The sequence below is a fragment of the Fusarium oxysporum genome, chromosome I (genome assembly GCF_013085055.1).
Source record: "Fusarium oxysporum Fo47 chromosome I, complete sequence".
Taxonomy (NCBI): domain Eukaryota; kingdom Fungi; phylum Ascomycota; class Sordariomycetes; order Hypocreales; family Nectriaceae; genus Fusarium; species Fusarium oxysporum.
Genome location: NC_072840.1, coordinates 3,317,100 through 3,336,760, shown reverse-complemented (window position 1 = coordinate 3,336,760; position 19,661 = coordinate 3,317,100). Strand labels below are relative to the sequence as shown.

At 49.3% G+C, this 19,661-nt stretch overlaps 4 protein-coding genes across 4 annotated transcripts; 2 read left to right on the top strand and 2 right to left on the bottom strand.

Annotated features, from left to right (window-relative positions):
- Nucleotides 1–2,774: 2,774 nt before the first annotated feature.
- On the top strand, nt 2,775–6,491 carry FOBCDRAFT_246893 (uncharacterized protein; the record flags this gene model as incomplete). Its single annotated transcript, XM_031182153.3, has 2 exons — nt 2,775–3,659; nt 4,605–6,491. 2 exons carry the CDS (start codon nt 2,775–2,777, stop codon nt 6,042–6,044), a joined length of 2,325 nt encoding a protein of 774 aa, XP_031042921.2. The 3' UTR covers nt 6,045–6,491.
- Nucleotides 6,492–6,969: 478 nt separating this feature from the next.
- FOBCDRAFT_314138 (uncharacterized protein) lies at nt 6,970–11,955 on the bottom strand. Its single transcript, XM_031182152.3, has 2 exons — nt 7,857–11,955; nt 6,970–7,804 (listed from the first exon to the last, which is right to left on the bottom strand). Exons 1-2 carry the CDS (start codon nt 11,777–11,779, stop codon nt 7,177–7,179), a joined length of 4,551 nt encoding a protein of 1,516 aa, XP_031042920.2. The 5' UTR covers nt 11,780–11,955; the 3' UTR covers nt 6,970–7,176.
- Nucleotides 11,956–14,094: 2,139 nt separating this feature from the next.
- FOBCDRAFT_283812 (uncharacterized protein) lies at nt 14,095–16,652 on the top strand (the record flags this gene model as incomplete). The annotated part of the gene is made up of 2 exons (XM_031182147.3): nt 14,095–14,397; nt 14,474–16,652. The coding sequence occupies 2 exons, from the start codon at nt 14,095–14,097 to the stop codon at nt 16,262–16,264; spliced, it is 2,094 nt and encodes a 697-aa protein (XP_031042915.2). The 3' UTR covers nt 16,265–16,652.
- Nucleotides 16,653–16,908: 256 nt separating this feature from the next.
- FOBCDRAFT_283808 (amino acid permease-domain-containing protein) lies at nt 16,909–18,947 on the bottom strand (the record flags this gene model as incomplete). Its single annotated transcript, XM_031182146.3, has 4 exons — nt 16,909–18,030; nt 18,086–18,295; nt 18,348–18,555; nt 18,617–18,947. 4 exons carry the CDS (start codon nt 18,945–18,947, stop codon nt 16,968–16,970), a joined length of 1,812 nt encoding a protein of 603 aa, XP_031042914.1. The 3' UTR covers nt 16,909–16,967.
- Between the last annotated feature and the right edge of the window lie 714 nt (nt 18,948–19,661).

The following is a 19,661-nucleotide window of genomic DNA, read 5'->3' as shown; positions in this document are numbered from 1 at the left end:
TGAGGGACAAGGAAACTACCAATGCGGCAATGCTTGCACTCTCAAACAGCTGTACTTCGTATAAGGGCTCTGTGTCTGTTGCACCGGCCATGGGTTGAAACTGCATACTACCATAGCATCTCCGTGAACACACTTTGAGCAACCCAGGGCAAAGTCAACCCCAAAAGTATGCGTGATAACGTGTACTCGTGTCACCGGCATCATTGGTAGCAGGAGTTTAGGATTCGTAGGATCCAGACCCGTAACTGCCGAACCCCTTTAACAGAGCCAACAATACCGCTTCTACGGAGCTTCCGAATGCTACCAGGGGCAGCGGACAGCCAAAAGCCAGCGTCGTGATAGCTGGTTTGAACCAAAATCAGGGTTGAATGCGGCACAGCAAATGTATGTTCCAGGGGCTTGTTTCTGAGCTGAGTTGGTTGAGCAAGATATCATCCAAAGGCAGCCTGTCATAGTGTCGAACTACGCTACTCGGCGGGCTCTCCGAGAGATCTTCAGAACAAATGCTACAAACTCGGGTCAGATTCCCAAAGCGATATGGCTGGTTGGTGGGATTAAAGTCAATCTGGCGGAGCGCTTCAAGGGTCTTACTGTGAAGTGAGTTGGCTTGTGGCGGGTGGTATTAGGCGTCGCTTAAACATATTGAACAGCGAAGTACCCTGCTTGTCAGATATCAGCCCTGACACGCCGTAGTATGATAGCGTCGCATGGGAATCTGTCACTTGTATGAGCTAAGAAATGTCTGGAAGTGATGGGCACTATCAATGTCTTAAGCAGGCAGGTGATTACGATAATTAACTTGGTCCCTTGTGGGGGTGATGAATTTGAAAGCTGGAAATAAGGTGGATAGACCAACGAGTTATATTGATCGGTACCAAGCAGCCCATGTCTACCCAGACTGCTACGCGGGGACACCTAATAATAAACAATCACTGGGTTTCATAAACTCTTATCATATGTAGAGTTGAGGTGGTAAGGTTGCCCTGGCACACCAGTGAGTTGTACACCAGTTAGTTATGCTGACTATTATGGTCATTATTCGCTGTCGATATAATAACAAGACATGATATGATGTGTGGTGCGTGTCGGAAACTTAGCTGAACACGTCTATATCATAATGGAACCAAGAAACGTGGATCTGCAGATGTTTGCTTTTTTAGGTCACTTCAGGTGTGACCCTCCCGTCGACCTTCGTCTTGCTTCCTCCAACTGTGGAGGCGATGGAAGAAGTCCGATGAATTGCGGTCTTCAAGTCATAAACTTCAGTGCCCCAGAAATGAACTAAACCAACTCAGGGGTAGAATAGCGGCTTCACCCTCAATCACTCGACTGTGACCCCCGGACTGAAGTCCCACTCCAGTACGAATTATCTTAACTTAAAGCCTTGGTGATACCTAATGTTAGAACTGCTAGACTATTCGAGACAGTCCGGTCACGGCGCCTGAAAGAATGTCAGCATAAACACACCAAGTCAGGTACCGTGCAGATTGTAGCTGCACTTGTCCCAATAGAGGTTGGCTTATCGACATCTGTGCCCGGAAACTTGGGACTCCGCTGCACTGCTAGACCCAAAGGCTAAGCAGATTGGCTTTTGGGTTGGGTCTTGGGAGGCGGGTTCACCGTTCACGAACCCACCTCGTCAACTGTTGTGGTGTTGCCAGGGAGTTGGGTCCAGTTCCTACAGCACAGCGTTAAGCCAAGCTACAGGGATCGAGGTTGATGGTGATGGGACGGGCATCGACATATTCTGAAGCACCGCCGTGATTTCTGAGCAGAAAGCGGTCGTATCCATCCATGCCTGCTCGCTAGGGACTCGCTCCATACGAATCTGGCCTCGATGCCGGAGCTGACGCCCATTAAGACGACACAGCAGCACACGACACCACGACGCACGGCACGGAACGGCGCGACATTTGGACTGAGGTTTGGTTGACTCTTCGGAGTATTATTACTTAGAATTTGTGTTATGTATGGACTAGGTATCCGTAGTTGACCGAACTTCTTTTCCTTCTTTTTTTCCTCTCTTTCTTCCATCTCCAATTGTATGATATGTACACTTCATTAGGTACGACAACGCATTTTGACGCCAACCTACCAACCTTTGACGCCAAAGTCACATCGTTGATTTCTCTATTGCCTCGGACACCTTCCCACCCCTAACGTTCTCTCACCGTTGCTGCGAGCTAATTCGAGTTGGCCCTCGAGCAATTGGCAAATTCCGTATCTGCCACTACCGTGCTGTACCTTACTTTTTAGTTGAGGCTTGGCTCTTGTACCCGCTTAACCAAAATTGAAGCCGTGCTTGCCCTTTTTTATCTCCATTTACGGCACTTTTACAACAAGTCCTCGGGAATTGCATTCGCTTATGACGGTATGCTTTGACCGTTGAAGCATATCGACGAGGCACGAGCAATAATAGCATCTTCCACAATTTCCGATCTGCCCCTCGTATCGACTCTTCCCGAATCGACACTTTGTTTACTGCAACTCTCCTCCTTGCAAACCTTCGACCTCGATCGGCTCTCGTCTACCGGTAAGACACTGTCAGCCGAGCGTCAATCACATCCCAAGGTAAGGGACGAGGAGTCTAGGAACGGTGCCTGCGGGGGGCCAACTTGACAGCAGTGGACCTTGCATCGCCGTTCCTTTCCGATTGCCTCATGATCAGCAGTTACTAGGTCGCTATTCGGCCTCATCACCACTCCCTGTCGCCAAATCTCGACAACCCTGCTGCGCAGCTCTAGCACGAGCCGAACTATCAACTCGACTTCGTCATGAGCCAGGGTGGTGGAATTGCAGCGTTGGATTCGACCCTGGGATGGAACGAGGATCAATGGCCAGATCGAGCTGAAGCAGTGGTGGCTATCGACAGCAATAGCATGAATGCAAGAGATAGCGGCAGCGTTAATAGCCAGGGCCCAGGCCGTCCCGATGATATTATGAGCTTCTTCGACAACGAGACTCTCTCCTCGGGTTCTGCAAGTTTATCTCAACCTCTTTATCCTAGACCTCTGCACCACTACACGAATCAAACGAGTCACATCAACAAGAGCCGCATACATGCACAACCCTCGCATGTGTATGCACCCATTTTCGAAACCATGCACTCTCTACAGCGCCCAAAGCCACCACTGCAGCCGCAACGCCAACGCCGTGTTCCCACAAGGCTCGACACTGACGATTCTACGGATACCAGCGCCATCGATCAAAGCCAAGGCCTTGGTGATCACAGCTTTTTGTTGCCTTCTCGACCTATGAGCATTGCAACTACAGATGTGACGACCACAAAGAATGATCCAACATGCAGTAACAGCGTTTATCGCGCCTGGGCAGAAGAGGAGCAGATCAAGCTGCGAATACATTCAGAGACGAATCCTGATACCGATAATCTGCGACACAACTCGCAATATCATGACTTGCTTAGCGAAATCGATACAGAGTGCCTCTTCCCTGACGATAGTCTCACTACAGATCACCGTCCATCATCTTCCCGCAGTCACCTACTTCAGTGGCGACGTAGTCCAAACGCCGCTGCGTCCACTTCTTCAAAACATCAGAGGGTATCTTCTGATGTCCAGCCTCCTACCACAGAAAATCGACCATCAGCAACCATTACGAGACAAGAATTCGAGGCTCTTCCACCAACGATTCAACGAAAAGTAAGTTCGTGGCTTTCATTGTTTTGCGGATCCCTTGCCGTGTGTCCCATATTTTGTTTCTCACGGTCTGTTTCGGTACTACCATAAGGGAGTCGAAGCAGGCGAAGATTAAAGGCCCCTAGTGATGCGATCAATCGATTTCTCATGCCACGGCAATCCTCATCACCATTTGCTTTTTCAAACGAAACAAGGTTTCACATTTCGACAAGCGTCTCTGCCCACCTCGTATGCGTTAGTCTATGGGTTTTGGCTGTACGAAATCAATATGACTTGGCGAGGTTGAGTCTACTCTATGTACCTGTCTGCATATGGGTCATCTTGCAGGTGCAGGGGGCTAGTCGCCGCCTAATCGTCAAATTGAGGAGCCCCAGGGACCTCGAGAGGAACGGGGAACCATCAGGAATCGCCAAAAGAAGCCACTGTCCAATACCCATGTCTTGTCCTTGCCCTGTCTGGTTTGGCTCGCGGTGGCCGTTTGGGCGGCTCCACGCACTTCGTCCGCTCAGTGCCTAGCCATTGGCCGATCCTCCCATGTCTTGTCTACGCAACCCCTGATACAGAGCACACAGGAGCAAGAAAGTGCTCTCTTTCGCTCAGCAATCACATCCCCCCAACCTAAGGCGTTGTGACGACGCCCGAGACGTGCAGTTCCTGGATGATCCATGCCACCCGGTGCACCAACGTGCTTGTGTACCAGCAATCACCAGGCGTCATACACCCAAGACATTCGAGTCGTGCCCCACGAGCCTTTTAGTGGACGACTCTCTGCATTAGCTCTGTCGTTTCGTTCCTGAATTGAGACATAACCATTCCCGCCCCTCTCCTGTACCTTAAGAATCAGGGTTTCCCCTTCATGACTTATCTACATTTTTATGTTTGCTCTATTTAATTGCTACATTGGCTATATTTATTTAGTGTCTCGTACTGAACATTTCCCCTTGACAGTACTTCTCAACTATCGAGCGATCACAACTAGCTCAATCACCCGACCTAGGACACTGTCAACGGGCCGGTAGCGTCGGACAAGATCAACTTCTCTCCCCTTGGCCATCACTACCCAAACCTAGAGGGAGCTACGAGCACCAAGAAAGGCCTATTACTTCGGATGATTCTGTCCTGCGCACAGATCGTTCGCGAATTGCTAAAACGGACCAAAAATTCTACGCCAACCTTCCTGAAAAGATAAAACGCCGCCACCTCACAGAGGAAGAGCTCCAGTTGGCGTATAAGCCACAAAACACTTTCAGCAACGCGCCAGAAGCAGTATCGAATAAAGTCGATATCCCATCTCAAGAGGTCAAAATGCCATCGCCACTCCCTAGTCCTGGATTGTCTGAAGGAACATCGCCATTCTCGGGTATGCTGTCTAGGCAAAATGACAGAGCCATGACAAGCTCAGACATCAAGCGTTCGGATTCCTTCTATGATAGTTTCCGATGGCTTGACGATGAAGAGGGGTTGGATCTACGTTTATATCTCGATGACTATCACATCAACCTGCGAGAGGAGGTACCGGTTCCAAACAAGAGCCGAAGACCATCGTTTCGCCGTCACTTATCAATTAATAAGCTACCCTTTGGAAAACCCTCTGTCAATGGACTAGGAGAAGGCCCTGCTTCCCCCACCGCTCTACCGCCGTCTGCCTCACACAGCTCCAGTGTTGGCTCATCTGGCCATGTGCGGAAGAAGTCTCGTGCTCGCGCGCTGTCGTTGATATCTGCCAACAGACAAACACCCTTGGCGTCTCCCTCTCCTTTGACCCCACCCCTCGACCCTTCTGCCGCTCATTATCGAGACCCTGAGGCTCGAAAGAAGCTTCGAGCTTATCTCGCTTCACCCCAGAAATTTGATGAGGCCATTGAGTTTGGATTCTGTTCCAAAGACGGACCCCGACCACACACGGGATTTAACAAGGCCTCCGCATGCGAGCCGGATAAATTGCGAAGCTTCCTAGAAGATGATCGATCATCAAGATACAGCGACGATGCTTCTGCAGCTGAACCCGATTCTCCAAAAACTCCTCAATTGTTCGACAAGACACCGCATATTCGATCTCTACGAAGTAGCATCGAGCACTCGTCATACTCAAGAGGAGAGAAATCTATATACGACCCAGCAGCGAGTCGAGAAATGACACTTCGTATGACCTTGACACGACCAGATCTTCGCCAAAGCGAGGATCAGATCTATGGCTGGAAACAGGCTGGTAGTCGAGTGAGCTCAAGTCGTGGAGAACACACACCTAGTCCAGCCTTGTACGCTCGTGAAGGAAACCCCAAACAGAGCATTGAAAGACAGCTCGCTGCTCTAGACCAGTGGGAAGATCCTGTCGATCATGATAACCGCACCGTGAAAAGATTCTGGAATCGAGTCAAGCGGTCATAGTCCGAGCCATAGCGCCACAGCGCAGCCACCTGCAATGGTGCAACCAGCACCTAGGCGTCCCAGCCAATATAAAAAATCATGTATTGGTTATCAATTCTTGAGCAGCAAGCATTGTCTTATACATTCTTTTGTTTTTCCTTACTATCAAATACCCCAAATCGTTTAATTGCTATCTTAGACCTGTCGTTACGTCGCATTTGCTATGGTCCGGTTTATATACAGGCATTACATGAGCAAAACAGTCTCGGTTACTCATTGGAAGGAGTTGAAGGAGTTGGTCTAATATTTTGGCGTGTTCGTTGTGTTGAGAAATAATCTTGACCGCAATGGCATTGGACACATGAATAGAGCAGAGTCTTCTTTACAGACTGCATCATAGCAAGCATGGCGCAAAAAGGGATTGGAATTACAAAAATAAATCAAATATGATGGACATATAGCTCCGAGCTGCATGGGTCTGTCTGTGCAATACCACTGAGTGACATGAACTACAATTCAATAGTGCCTTTGTGACTTGTCATAGTTGTCGAAATCCTTCAATTACACTATTCGTGCAATATCTCGAGAGCTTTATCCCAGTCCTCTAGACGTTATAACATGATGCGTTATCACCCAAGCAATTAAATTCTTTGTCATGCAGCCAGCACGGATGTATCACACGGCAAGTGTGATACCCGTGCATCTATCACCAAACCATGGGTTTTTCGCACAAGAAATGACCGGAACGAATATCCACTTCCGGTCACTACCTCCTTGTCTCTGCCTCAGATAGTTCATGCAAGTCTTAGCTGGCATGTCGGAGCTGAATGATGACTGTCAGCATGATCTTCACGGGATTGGAGCTGGTGTATGATGAGTAAGATCATACCCTCTGCGACGATAAGTGTGTCTCATTCTTATGCGTGAAGTGAGTTACGGAGTCGTAGCACATTTGAAGTGATGATTATACCATGATGTCTGCCTGTCTGCCTTTCTGTTCTATTTCTCCTGCTATACTAGTCCTATCTTCTTACCAAAACGCTCGTATCATTCCATCGCATTCATCTTTTCGGCAAATAAAAAAGTTCTCCCAATAAGACACCATATCATAGTACAGTCCTGGTTCACGTCGTAGCTCGTACATTCTTCTTGCTCAAACCTCTTCGTCGCTCTCCTCACCGAGTAGCTCGCCCTCGTCGTCATCGACCATGGAATAGTCACCCCGTCCTCGGGCGAAGCTATCGCGTGTGGTATATCGTCTTGACCAGTTGCCTCCCCTGCTTCGGTTTGATACGCGCTCGTAGACTCCAGTGGCGGATCGCCATATGGAGGTCAGGACAAGTGGTAGCGCAGCAACAACAGCTGCCAGCGCTGAAATGGCAATGACGGGATACTTGATCCAAGGTTGCTCGCTGTCAAAGGTTGCACTGTTATCACCCAGTCGGATCTGTCCAAATTTGCCGCTCCAGTTGCGCCAAGCATACCAGCCAAAGGCGGCTGCCAGTCCGATGGGGATGATGATAGCAAAGAAAATAGCCCAGCCTGAAGCGCCACGCTTGCGTGCAAAATCCTCCTCATGTCCTGCACAAGCGTGCTCTGTGGAGGTCTTATCCAGCTCTTGGCCACCTTCGCAGGTGGTTAAAGGGATGCGGCGATAACCTGTAGGGTCAAAGTACGATGTCTCGTTGGGATGTTGCTTACACCACTCCTCGCCCGAGATGGCATCATGATCCGGAACCAGAGCGCATTGTCCATGATTGTCTAGTTCGAAATTATATGCACTGCGACTTATTAGTTTATGTTCTCGGGGACGTTCAATTGCCATATACTTACCATTCGAAATCTCGCCGGGTACACTCGCAGTTTTCGTATCCCCGCAATCGTGACATGCTTGCTTGATTGTAGCACTTGCGGTCCGTCTTCTTTCGCAGATACTTGGCCTTATGTCCGAAAAGGCAGTCATCCTTTTGAAGGGGATGCTTAGGAGACCAGAGATCGTAATCTGAAGAAGAATCATCTGAGTACTTGCAGGGCTGATTTGTGAGTCCTGTAAAATCGAGGTTGGCAGCGAAGAGTTTCTTGTCATCTGTCTGGTACCACACCAAGAAGTTTCGGGAAGTTCCACTATGGACAGATGTCAAGTCTTGAATAGTTACTTCCTTGTCGGTGAACTTGTAGTCAGTCCAAGTATTGCCCTCGTCTGTTGAGTATGAGACAATATTCGACTTGACCTTGTTCACGTGGGTAGCACGCTGTGCGAGCACAATGATCGAGCCCTGGTCACCATATTGCCACGTCCATACACCCTTCTTAACGCTCTTCCAGTTGATTCCGCCATCAGCTGACATGAATGTATCGGCATCCTTGACATCTCCAAGGCTTGGTCCAACGTTTCCATAGCCAAAGATCAGGCCAACAGCGGTGCTTGCTGAGAAAGTTCTGCCCTTATTCTCTCGCTCTGTGTAGTGGTGTAGATGGAGAGCACATTTGCTACCACCCGAGGAGCTGCATGAATAAGACTTGCCATCGGCACCCTTTGATGGAGGGGGAAGGAAACCCCATTCGGCGCCGTCGTTGTGCGAAATCTTTGTCTGAATCACCTTCTTTCCGTTCTTGTCAACAGGGTTTGAAACAGAATTAATAAGCGTGACGCCCTCAAGACCCGCGACCTTTTCAAAGTCCACGTAACCCAGTTCGTCAGAGTTGACGTTGGATGCGCTGAGGACATATGTTGTACCGTTAGAATTACTCTTGATTATTGAGCCGCGGCGGCGGCCTTCGGAAAGATCAGTGGCGACAAATAGGTTGACAGCATGGTTAGAGCTGTCAAGAACGGTGTACAACGACGAGTGAGAATCGTGAAAGTTGCGCGGAAATTGGGCTGCTTCGAAATGCTTTCCGTCCATACTAGCAATGGCTTGCAGGCCGGCGCTCTCCTTGCCATCTTCAATAACCTCATCCGTGGCGAGGATAAACTCATTCATAGTTGCAAACGCTGCAACCGTGCCGTTGTGAATAATCTTGTCGTCGGCAGAAAAGTCCTCAATTGTGACAATGGTTTTGTCGTTGTCAATGTTCTCGTCTTTGTGAACAAGACAGACGATTTGATTCTGAGCGCGGAACTTGAAGGCAGAGTTTCCTGTGAACTCGCACTTGGTCGCGTAGCGTTGCAGAGTCTTCCAGTTGTCACCACGATCAGTGGAGATTGAGGCTTCAGGGTAACAATCCTTACTACCCGCAACATCACCACAGCGCTTTCCGATCCAGATCATCCAGTCCTTCTTGTCTGGATGGAAACTCATTGCGGCACTAGGATCAGAAAATGGTGTCTTAAAGCTGTGAAAGCTATGACCGCGGTCAATGGTATAGATGACCTTTTCAGAATCTGTATGGAAGAAGACGACTTCCCTGAAGTAGGTATGAGGAATCAGTGCCAAGATATTCTCCTTTTCAAGAATGCGCTTCCAAGTTTTGCCGTGATCAGCTGTGATCCATAGCTTGTTTTCCACTTCGACTCTACCGTCAGGTAGCTTCTCACCAATGGGTCGAGCAATAACAACTTCGCTGGTAGGACTCTCAGATTCGACACCCATGAGGTAAAATTTCTGCATGTCCTGGCCTTTGATGTCCTTGAACTCATTGATCTTGAGCGAAATTTCACCACTGGCCGGAGTACCAGGTGTCGAACCGCCACCGGAACTGCCGCCATCGGAGCACTTGCGTTCAACTGGGTCATCCTTCTGAGCGCCACTCTTTCGAGTACATGTATTTCCTGGAATAAGGCGCCACCCAGACGATCCCTTGAAAGTCTCATCTTTGCCCTTACAAGAGCCCTCTGGAATAGGAACTGGCCCAACCTTCTTACAGACCTTGTTGTCATCGGGGTCCCTCTGAAAGTTGTAGTCGCATTCAAAGTCGGCATCGGTACACTCGCAGTTCTCGATGACGGGTTCAGGATCACGGAAGTCGGCCTTGAGAAAGCAATCCGCCGATTTCTTGCGGCGGTTGTATGTCTGCTTGTGACCCATGATGCAAGTTGCCGCTCCCTTGTCGTCAACACGTGCATACCATGACTCCATGTCCTTGCTCTCGCAAGTGCGCTTCTCCATCCCCTCAAAATTGATGGCAATCATGTGAAAAGTTCTGTCCTTCTCACCAACAAGCAGAAACTTGAGGCTCGTCGAGTCCTGGGTAGTTGTCAGGATAACAGGCCTAACCTTCAGGCCATCAGGGAGCGGGGCGGACTCCCAGTTTTCTCCATAGTCCAGGGAGAAGGAAATCTTATCGACGTCCTCCTTGAGAGAATCTCTGACAGCGACCAAGATACCGCCTGTGTCACCAAACTCATATTTGTGAGGGCCTTCGAGCGCCTTTTTCCATGACACGCCAGCGTTGTCAGAAACGTAAAGATTGGAACTCTCGAACTCGCCGAGCGCGGCGCCCGTGTTTCCATTGCCCATAACGAGACCAGGGGCCGGGCTCGAGAAGATACGCCCGATATTGTCAATGTCTGTCATTGAATGTAGGTGAATGCGGTCTTGTCCAGCTTTGACTGGCTCAAAGGTTCTTCCATCGTCAAATGTGATTTGTGTCACCACAACTTTCCTTGCGTTCTTTGCATCAACATCCTTGCCGTTTTCGACGGTGTTGACCAGGAAGATACCTTGGATTCCGCTGATTTTCTCGAAGTCGACGTGGCCCTTGACATTGCGGTTGGTGTACGGGATGTTCTCTGTGAAGTATGTACCGTTCGAGTTGCTGGTGAAGATGACACCCATAGGGGTAGACGGGTGAGAAGTCATGACGTCGACTTGAATGCTGTAGTTGGTGCTTTCGAGCACCGTGTAAGCTTCTTGGTTGATCTTGTGGGAATGATCATGGCTGTCGTCTGTAGGGAACATGGCTCGGTGCCAGAACTGAGCATCACTGGTAACGAAGAGAGTCATCTCATCACTGCCAGCGGATGACGAGGCAAGAAGAATAAAACTCTTGACAGCTGCAATGTTAACAACACCGGTTACATCACGTTGACCATCCAAACTTGGCTCGAATTCGTCGAATTTTCCACCACTGCCCTTGGCAAAGAAGTTATCCGAGACGCATAACTTCTGGCTTGTTTTGAAGAGACTCAGGGGGTCGGTAACGATGCAAAGGATTCTGGTCTTGTCCAGCTCGGCATCACCAGTTGTGAACTCTCGGTTTGCCTTGGCCCACCAGCAACCCGATGTGCTGGGACGCAGCTGCTGTACAGTCTTGAAACCATCAATTGTATATGTTGTTTCCTCGTCGCAAAAAATTCCATCGCAGTTCATGCCGTTGAAAATGATGCGCTTTGGGTCGCCTGCGTGGAAGACAAGAGTATCGGGTTGGAAAGCACTAGGCATTGTGCCGCTGTTAAATTCACTCCAGCTTTTGCCACGGTCATCGGTTTTGTAGTGCTTCCGATCTTTCGTGAGAACAAAAGCAGAATTGGAGTCGAAGGGGTGAAGGTACAAGAAGGTTGCGCTTCGGTCGGGGATGTCAGGGACTTGCGCCCATGTTTTGCCTGCATCTTCGGACCTCCAGATGTTTCTCTCCTCGATATCTTGGAAGACAACGACGTCACTGTCCTCAAAGTAATTCAGGTTAAGAGGAGGATGCTTCGCGACGGAAGCGTCGACCGTCGGCTTGTCCTGTTTTGCTGCCACAGCTGTCCATAGCAGCGAGAATATGAGGGCGCGCCATGAGAGTGCGGCCCAGGCTGAGGACCTCATCATTGCGGCGGAAGTTGCAGTAAAGATATCATGAAGAAGCAAACACAGCCGGAAGGTGCGAGGATCTCGCAATTTCGATAAGGTTCGTGCAACAGAGAAGTGGCTGGCTCTGAAGTATCGTTTTGAAGTCGTGTTTGAGACGTGTTGATGGAGTTTACCACACGTAGGACACTTTGCTCCTTACGAGTTAAGTTACGAGGCACGTCAGCAATGAGGCGGCAGCTGTTTCGCCCCGTTGGTGTGGCGTCGAGCTTCGCCACACAACGTTAGTTGCTCCTTACACGTCAGTCTTTTGGTGAAGCGCTGATACTCTGATAAGGAAAAGATTAAGTGCTGTAGGAAAATGATTCACAATTACAATTTGCAGATAGGCATCCTAGAATTACCTGCCTATGTAGCCAATATCATTCGTTCCTTCTTTTCTTTCACTTTAACAGTGCTGGAATGCATGAAGTGGCGCCATCAGCAGTTATCAGTAACTCGGGTAGTCTAAATACCATGGTTGTTGGAAGATCGCATTCTTGGCATCGATGATCAGTGAATAATCTTGAACTAGAACAAACCAAGCATTCAAATGGAGACTTTACGAACATGGAATTCCAGTGATTTATGCATATTGTGCAATTGCGAACACGCAGAGATCGAATAATCATGTTTGTTGTGAAGGCGAAACTCTCGGCATCATACATGAAGCTTAACTTTGTGCCTTTTATTGAATTGCATTACGACCATGAGGATCAGGCATTATAGCGTATACCAGACTCTAGATTTATCTACTTAGCCGATGATGCTCTCAAGAACATACAATGAGAGCTCATACAAATATTTATGGATAGGTGCAGGCTCAAGAAGGTGCACATTTAACAGCATCCAATCCGTGACGTCCGTAGGGCTGAGTTATAACGATATTTATTGGTAAGTGCCACATGCAAATCATATCTTTCACGTCATAGATTCCATGACTGATGATTTTGTGATAAACATTATACCGTTAGAGGGAACCATCTTTACCACCAGCCATAGCCTTTGATAACAATGCTCAGATATTCCTAGATAGGAAAGGTGTATCAAAAGAGCTGAAACGCTGTGGAGTAGCGAGGTGATGCGGCCCCTGGTTCGGCCTGGGGCTCCGTATTTCTCAGGTACGGTACATTAGTCTCACATGAAAGCCATGCCCGTTTGAGATGTAGACTCAAGTCGAAGCACAGACAGGTACAAGTATAATAAGTATACATTATCGATGCATTGATGTAAAGTCAACTAAGTGATACCTTGCCACTGAACCGTAATGAGAGATGTCATCTGCATATAGTGGCACAGGCTTGAGAGTTCTTGAAATTTGTGATAAGAGCCAATCTGACCTTGATATTCATCCCGTCGACAAGTGGGACTCGAGAGCAAACGGGTCCATGTTATTAGTGCCCTTCACGACATCTAGGCAAACGAAACTTAGCAAACATAGACAAATCTGTAAAGATGACGGGGAGCCTATAGTTATGTGTTCTGCTGGAGCGATTTAGACCAACTTGGCAAATTTGCTTGAATGTCGCGAACCTCGATTTAAAGTTCTACCGGTGGAAGTAATTCCTCTATGAGTGAGTACCTATCTAGGTAGTGGTGAATCGACTATCAATTACCTTCAGGGACTACTCACAATAGCGTTCCTGAAGCCACAGCGAAACTCAATCCTTGAGTTTTCTCTATCAGCAAACAACGAATTGCGACTAGGTACTAATCTGTTACTCTAACAAACATACCTTGCCGTTGGTGTGTTATTAGTGCATATACAATTGGATGAAGAGTGGTAGCCTATGGCTGGCAGGAACAAACAGGCGTCGTGTAAGTGCATCATTTCTGGCCAGGGCTATCATCCCTTTCATTTCAACTTTCCCCTCAGATCCAACCAAGATTAGAAACGTTAGCTCCTTGACTGCGCCATCATAAGAAGATCCTAGGATTCATCATGCTTGGCTAGGGAGATGAGGGGAACTAAAGTCCAAGGTAGGGGGCCGTTAGTCCCAGCACCAATAGGCAGGTCCCTTTGGACCCCTGACTCTCCCACTAAGATCTCAATCCCACCTTCACTTCCAAGTTGTTTTGAATCCGTGTTTTCCATCCTCCCTTGATTTTCATTCTCCTTCTCCCCAACTCAAAGCTTTCGCAACTTGTTTCTTGCATCATCGTTGTCTTCGCCGTCGTGTTCTTCTGCCTCGGTCACATCAAGCCGCGGCTCTTTGTGTTTACTTATTCTGCCGCCAACTCACTTGAGACATCAACAACGCTCCTTACCCTGCATAAGTCGCAACTTCGTCATCAACATGGCGGCCACTTACAAGCAGTTCCTTGCTGCGCCCAGCTCGTCTCTGCTGGCCGATACGGCTGCACTGCACTACGTTACCACGACTACGACTTTTTCTGGTCCTACTGAGATCATCAAACATCTGAATGCGCTTCAGAAGCAGGTCGCAAAGAAGAAGGAGGAAGTGTTCAATATTGTTGATGGGCAAAACGTCATTGCCTTAGAAGTTGACACAGGTCTCGGCTTTCAAACTGGAGGCGGTCCTTATCTCCCTGGCCTTGATGACAATTTTTTGTCTGCCCGTGATGTTTACCTCCCCATTGTACGTTGCTTATCTGCTTTGAGTGCTCTTTTCTGCCTCGCGCCAACACGAACCATGTATTAACTGCTCCCCACAGACTCACTTTGTGACCTTCGATGAAGCTGGCAAAATTCTTCAGATTCGACTCCAATGGGACCAGGGCTCGCTTCTCAAGCAAGTTGAAGTGATTGGAAAGTCTGGCCGCAACTGGCCCATTAGAGATAGCCGAGAGCAGATCGCATTTATCCAGTCTTGCATCAGAACGGCTGGCACTGGTGCCCCTGTCGCCCCCAGCCACAACGAGACCGTTGCGCGAAACCGAACTAATTCCACTAATGCCCTCCGCGACCCCCATGCATCCTTGAGGCTGTTTGGTCCTCGAGATGAAATTGAAGGGGAGCCCGCCAGTGTTGTATCCCCTTACGCTGGTACTAGCCGCCCTCGACAGCGGTCTTTCACCGAGATTTTGGGTGACGAACCCACTTCACCCAGCTCTGGCCGTCGAAATATGTCGCCTTCGAAGCGTGGCCAGGGTAAGAACTTCCAGCCTTCGCGAATTTTCGATGGTCAAGAGCATGTCGAGCAACCGGAGGAGCAGCCTCAGCCCAAGAACAAGCGATATATCCGCCCTAACCCAAAGAAGTTCTCTCATTTCGACTTTGCCGATGGCAGTGACCCCCAGGACGCCCCCCAGCCGGGCCAATCCTTTGATGAAAGACCAAAGTCTAAGCACGACAGCCAATGGTCTTTCCAGGATTTCGTGACGCCACAGAAAGTGAAGCCCTCCAGAACTATGCGCACCCAGGATGTTCGCCATTGGGACACTGACAAGGATGTTGTGGATGAGACACCAGGCCACCCGGCTGCCAAGCCTAGACGCGATGCCGACGCACACTTCGAGCTACTTGACGACGGTGAGAGAGTGCCCCAGCAACCGCGCCCCGGTTCCCATCCCCCGGGCTATGCTCATAACGAGGGCCTAGGGCTTTATAAGAATCAATTGTTTGACAAGGAGGACGTAGGACAAAACGAACGCGCTTTAGGCAACATCACCAACGTGAAAGACCGTGGAAAAGATTTTGACCACCACTTCGATATCAGTGACGAGTCACCAGCCCACCCCCAAGATCGCGTCCCTGAAGGCCACCAGAAAGCTGTCCAAATGATGCAACACAACTGGGACACATACGACAGGTCTCCTGCCGCTCAGAAGGAAAACCGACCAATCGAGAACACCGATAGCCACAAGATCAACATCGCCGGTGATGGTATGGGAGGGCGAAAGGGCACCAACCGGGACTGGCTCTATGGAGAGACTCAAGATGTCCCTCAGTCGATTCCCACCCGCAAGCAACCCAATGTTGTTGCTTCGGGCGTTCCCTTGACCAAGAGTGCCAAGATTCACATTGCAGGCGACGGCATGGGCGGCAAGAAGGGTACTGAGCGAGACTGGCTCTACAATGAGACTAGCGAGACAGCTGATGACTCAAAGACCACCAAACCGATCCCTACAAGAACACCAGGATCCAACGCCGCACCTGCTAGTGAAATCAAGGAGAATACCGACAAGCACAAGATCAACATTGCAGGTGATGGTATGGGCGGTAAGAAGGGTACCGAGCGTGACTGGCTCTACAATGAGACGAGCGAGACATCTGGCGGTCAAGCAACAGCCACCAAATCGATCCCTACCCGAACACCAGGATCTAGCACCGCGCCCACCAACGAAGTCAGAGAGAACACAGATAAGCACAAGATCAACATTGCAGGCGATGGCATGGGTGGTCGAAAGGGTACCAACCGAGACTGGCTCTACGGTGAACTGGACGAGCAGCCTCTTCCCACACGGCAGAACGCATCCTCCAAGAAGGACTTCTGGGACTTTTAGAGAAGAGTGCTTTGCTAGGGAGAACACTCGGACTTAAATAGATCTCAATGTGCGTCCTGTTATATTGCTACAGTCTTCAGTTATGTTGTGTGCACATCTGCATGCAAACGCACGAGTTATGATTCATGAGGGTTCATCAGCATTACTTTCCGCCTTGGAAACCCCGCTTGAAAAAGCATCATAGCCCTCGGGTCCTCCTTCGTCTTTTATCTTTTTTTGCCTTTATCTTGCTCTTTCTTATTTGCTTATTTTACGGCCTCGCTTACGTAGTAGGCTGCTGAAGACAAATTATTTGGCAGGAAGCGGACGATCAGCCTAGTTGATATGCGGGCATGTTCTCAAGACGACGTATTAACATAGGGGGGACTCGAATTAGATACCATTGCTATCACATTTTCTGAAACTTCATCACAAGGGGCACAAGAGTGCCTTTCAGTGATTAATATTAATTGATGCCGTGGCATGGTATTGTATGACGCTCAGCACACCTCCGCAGCTGTATGGAATTGACTCGAAACGATGTGCATAAACATGGCGTTATTACAAGTGCAGATACAAAAGGTAGTATAGTGGGTGATCATAAGTAACGAATCCCGCGCTCTGAGCGCATCCAATTCAACTCCATGCTAACCTGGGTAATAACCAAATCCACAATGAGATACATATCCAACGCCTCTTATTATTTCGTCATAATTTTCATGGCTCAGCACATGAACTTATAATATCTCTTCCATCGGGGCCAACCTTCTCGTTCCTCTCGTTCTTGAGCGACAAGGATAGGGACGTTAAAGTCCCGACGTCCAGTGTCGACGTCCATATCTCGTATTCTCACAAACGTAGTTCGGAAATAAAGCTTGTGGAATATATAAAAAGCCAAAACGCAGGGTGCGCCAACCCATTTATGGAAGAAATTCTGCGCGACCTGGGCGCTTGTTAATTCTTGCCAGCCGATGGGAAAAGCGCCGACCCAGAATTGCGCGATGATGACAAGAACGTTCAGTGTGATACCAACCCAAGAACCCACAACGCCAACCTGGGATTGGAAGGGTAACTCGGAGACAGAGCGGCCTCGGGCAGCCCACGCACGGCGGAAACGGATATGACACACGCAAATAGAGCCCCATGTAAAGATGGTTGATAAGCCTGAGATGGCCATGAGCCAGTCAAGGACAGCTCCTTGTTCGGGCAGATCTGCGAGGAAAGCGATGAGGCCGAACGCGCTTGCGATCGCAATAGCGACGAGTGGGCGGCCTTTGCGGTCGACGTAACCGACGATCTTGGGGGCCTGCCGAAGGTTTGCAAGAGCGGCAAGGGTACGCGAGGAACCGAAGACGGCAGAGTTACCGACGGACAGGACGGCAGTAAGGATGACCGCGTTCATGACAGACGGTAGGACCTGAATGCCGGCTTCTTCAATGGCTATGACAAATGGTGAGGCTGATGCATCCGCATCGCTGTTACCGCCCACGAGTCGAGGGTCATTGTGTGGAACAAGCAGTCCTACTAAGGTCAAAGCAACGATATAGAAAAGCGTGATCCTCCAAAACACCTGCTTCAAAGCCGTTGGCAGCGATTTTCGCGGATTAGCTGTTTCGGCGGCAGCAAGGCCAATAAGCTCAGTGCCAGCAAAGGAGAAAGCAGCTGTAACAAACACATTGCACATTCCTTTAAAGCCGTTGTTAAAAGCACCAGGGTTTTGCCAATAGCGGCCGCCAATGTACCCGCTATCTGGCGTTCCGCCACAGTTGAGAACGATGCCGAGAAGGCTGAGTGGAATGTTAATTCTGCAACGCTTGAGGACATGTAGTTGAAAGTACTCACATGAAGCCTATAACAGCAATGACCTTGATAATGGAAAAGATGAATTCGGCTTCACCGTAGCCTTTGACGCCAAACATATTGATGACTATGATGACGACTAGGAATACAGAGACGAAAATGGCGCGTGTGAGACTCTCGTCCCAGTAAGAGAGGGTTAGGGATGCGGCGATGATCTCGAGCGGTAACACGATGAGCCATTGCATCGCGTAGCTGTGTAAGTCAGCATATAAGGCCAGGCCAGCAGCAAAAGAGCAACACTCACTTCCACCCCATTGCGAATCCCCAAGACGGATCGATGAACCGAGTCGCCCATGATGAGAACGATCCAGCAATTGGGAAAATGACTGCAAGCTCACCCAGCGCTTGACATGTACAAAAGAGCATGGCACCCACGATTGTAAAAGCCAGCAAAATCGATGCTGGACCTCCATCTGCCAAAGCTCTTCCCGATGCGACAAAAAGCCCAGTACCTATGTCTATGTCTTAGTTTTCTCCATCAAGGCATGCTGTAACCACCATGAATAAACTCACCGATGGAGCCTCCAATTGCAATCATTTGCAAATGTCTTCCTTTCAACTCTCTCGCAAGGCCCGAATTCGCCGTCTCCAACATCGCACTCTGGATATCGTAGTAATGCGCTCCATCATGCACCCTCCCGGATCCCTCGTGCTGCCCCAACGGATCATTCGTAAACAAACTCGATCTCTGATCACGCCTAAACCCATCGACAAACCGGTCCCAGTACGAAGGCGGGGAAATATCACCGTACTCGGGCTCGCGCATACTAAAAGAACTCCCGGGGGCGAGCGACTCCTCCTTCATCTTGCTAATGCTCCCGCGCTCGACATCGTGAGGCGCCATTCTTGCGCTTGAGCCTGCGCGCTGGGCGCGGGCCGAGCTCACGCTTGGTCGATCCCGAACGGTGGGATGACTGGAGCTGGCCCTCCGCTGGGGATTGTTGTCGGAGTTGTAAGCGTAGGCGTATGCGGATGTGGGAGGTGAGTGGGAGGTATATGTTGTGAGTAAGCGGTTTGTCGGCGGAGGACGCTGGTTCGTGGGGTTCGTCAGGGTCACAGTGCTTTAGCGAACGACTCAAGGTGTGAGAAAAGGTGGTTGTATTTGATGCAATGTATTGGTTTGCTGATATCTTGATCGTCTCGATAGTCGTAGTGAGACGGTCGGCATATCGCCACCAAGAGGGTAGTGGAGTTAGAAAGAGCAGTGATGTAGCTGTCGCGAAGAGTGGATATGTGTTAATATATAAGTCGACATGCGATGTTTAAGTTTAGAGCTGAAAATGGGGGCAGTCAAGTTTAATGGACTGCATGTGCGCAATAATCAACTAATCAAAGCAACAGAAAGAGAAACAAGGTAGTAGATAACGTCAAGGTCGTGTGAGAAGGGGCTGGAGGTGGGCTTATCATTCTAGACTCAGAGGGAGTAATACAGTCGGTGACAGTTGCTTGGCGTTGAACGACCCCCAATGGGCAAAGGGATCCTTGGTATCAGATCAAATCATCTTCTGACCACTTACAGCAAATGCTAATCCGAAGTCAACTAAGACGCCACTGAGAT

Coding starts and splice junctions, on each gene's coding strand:
- FOBCDRAFT_314138 (XM_031182152.3), bottom strand. CDS start 11,779: ATGATGAGGTCCTCAGCCTGGGCCGCACTCTCATGGCGCGCCCTCATA. Junction 7,805..7,856: donor ACCCGGCGAGATTTCGAATG/GTAAGTATATGG, acceptor AATAAGTCGCAG/TGCATATAATTTCGAACTAG.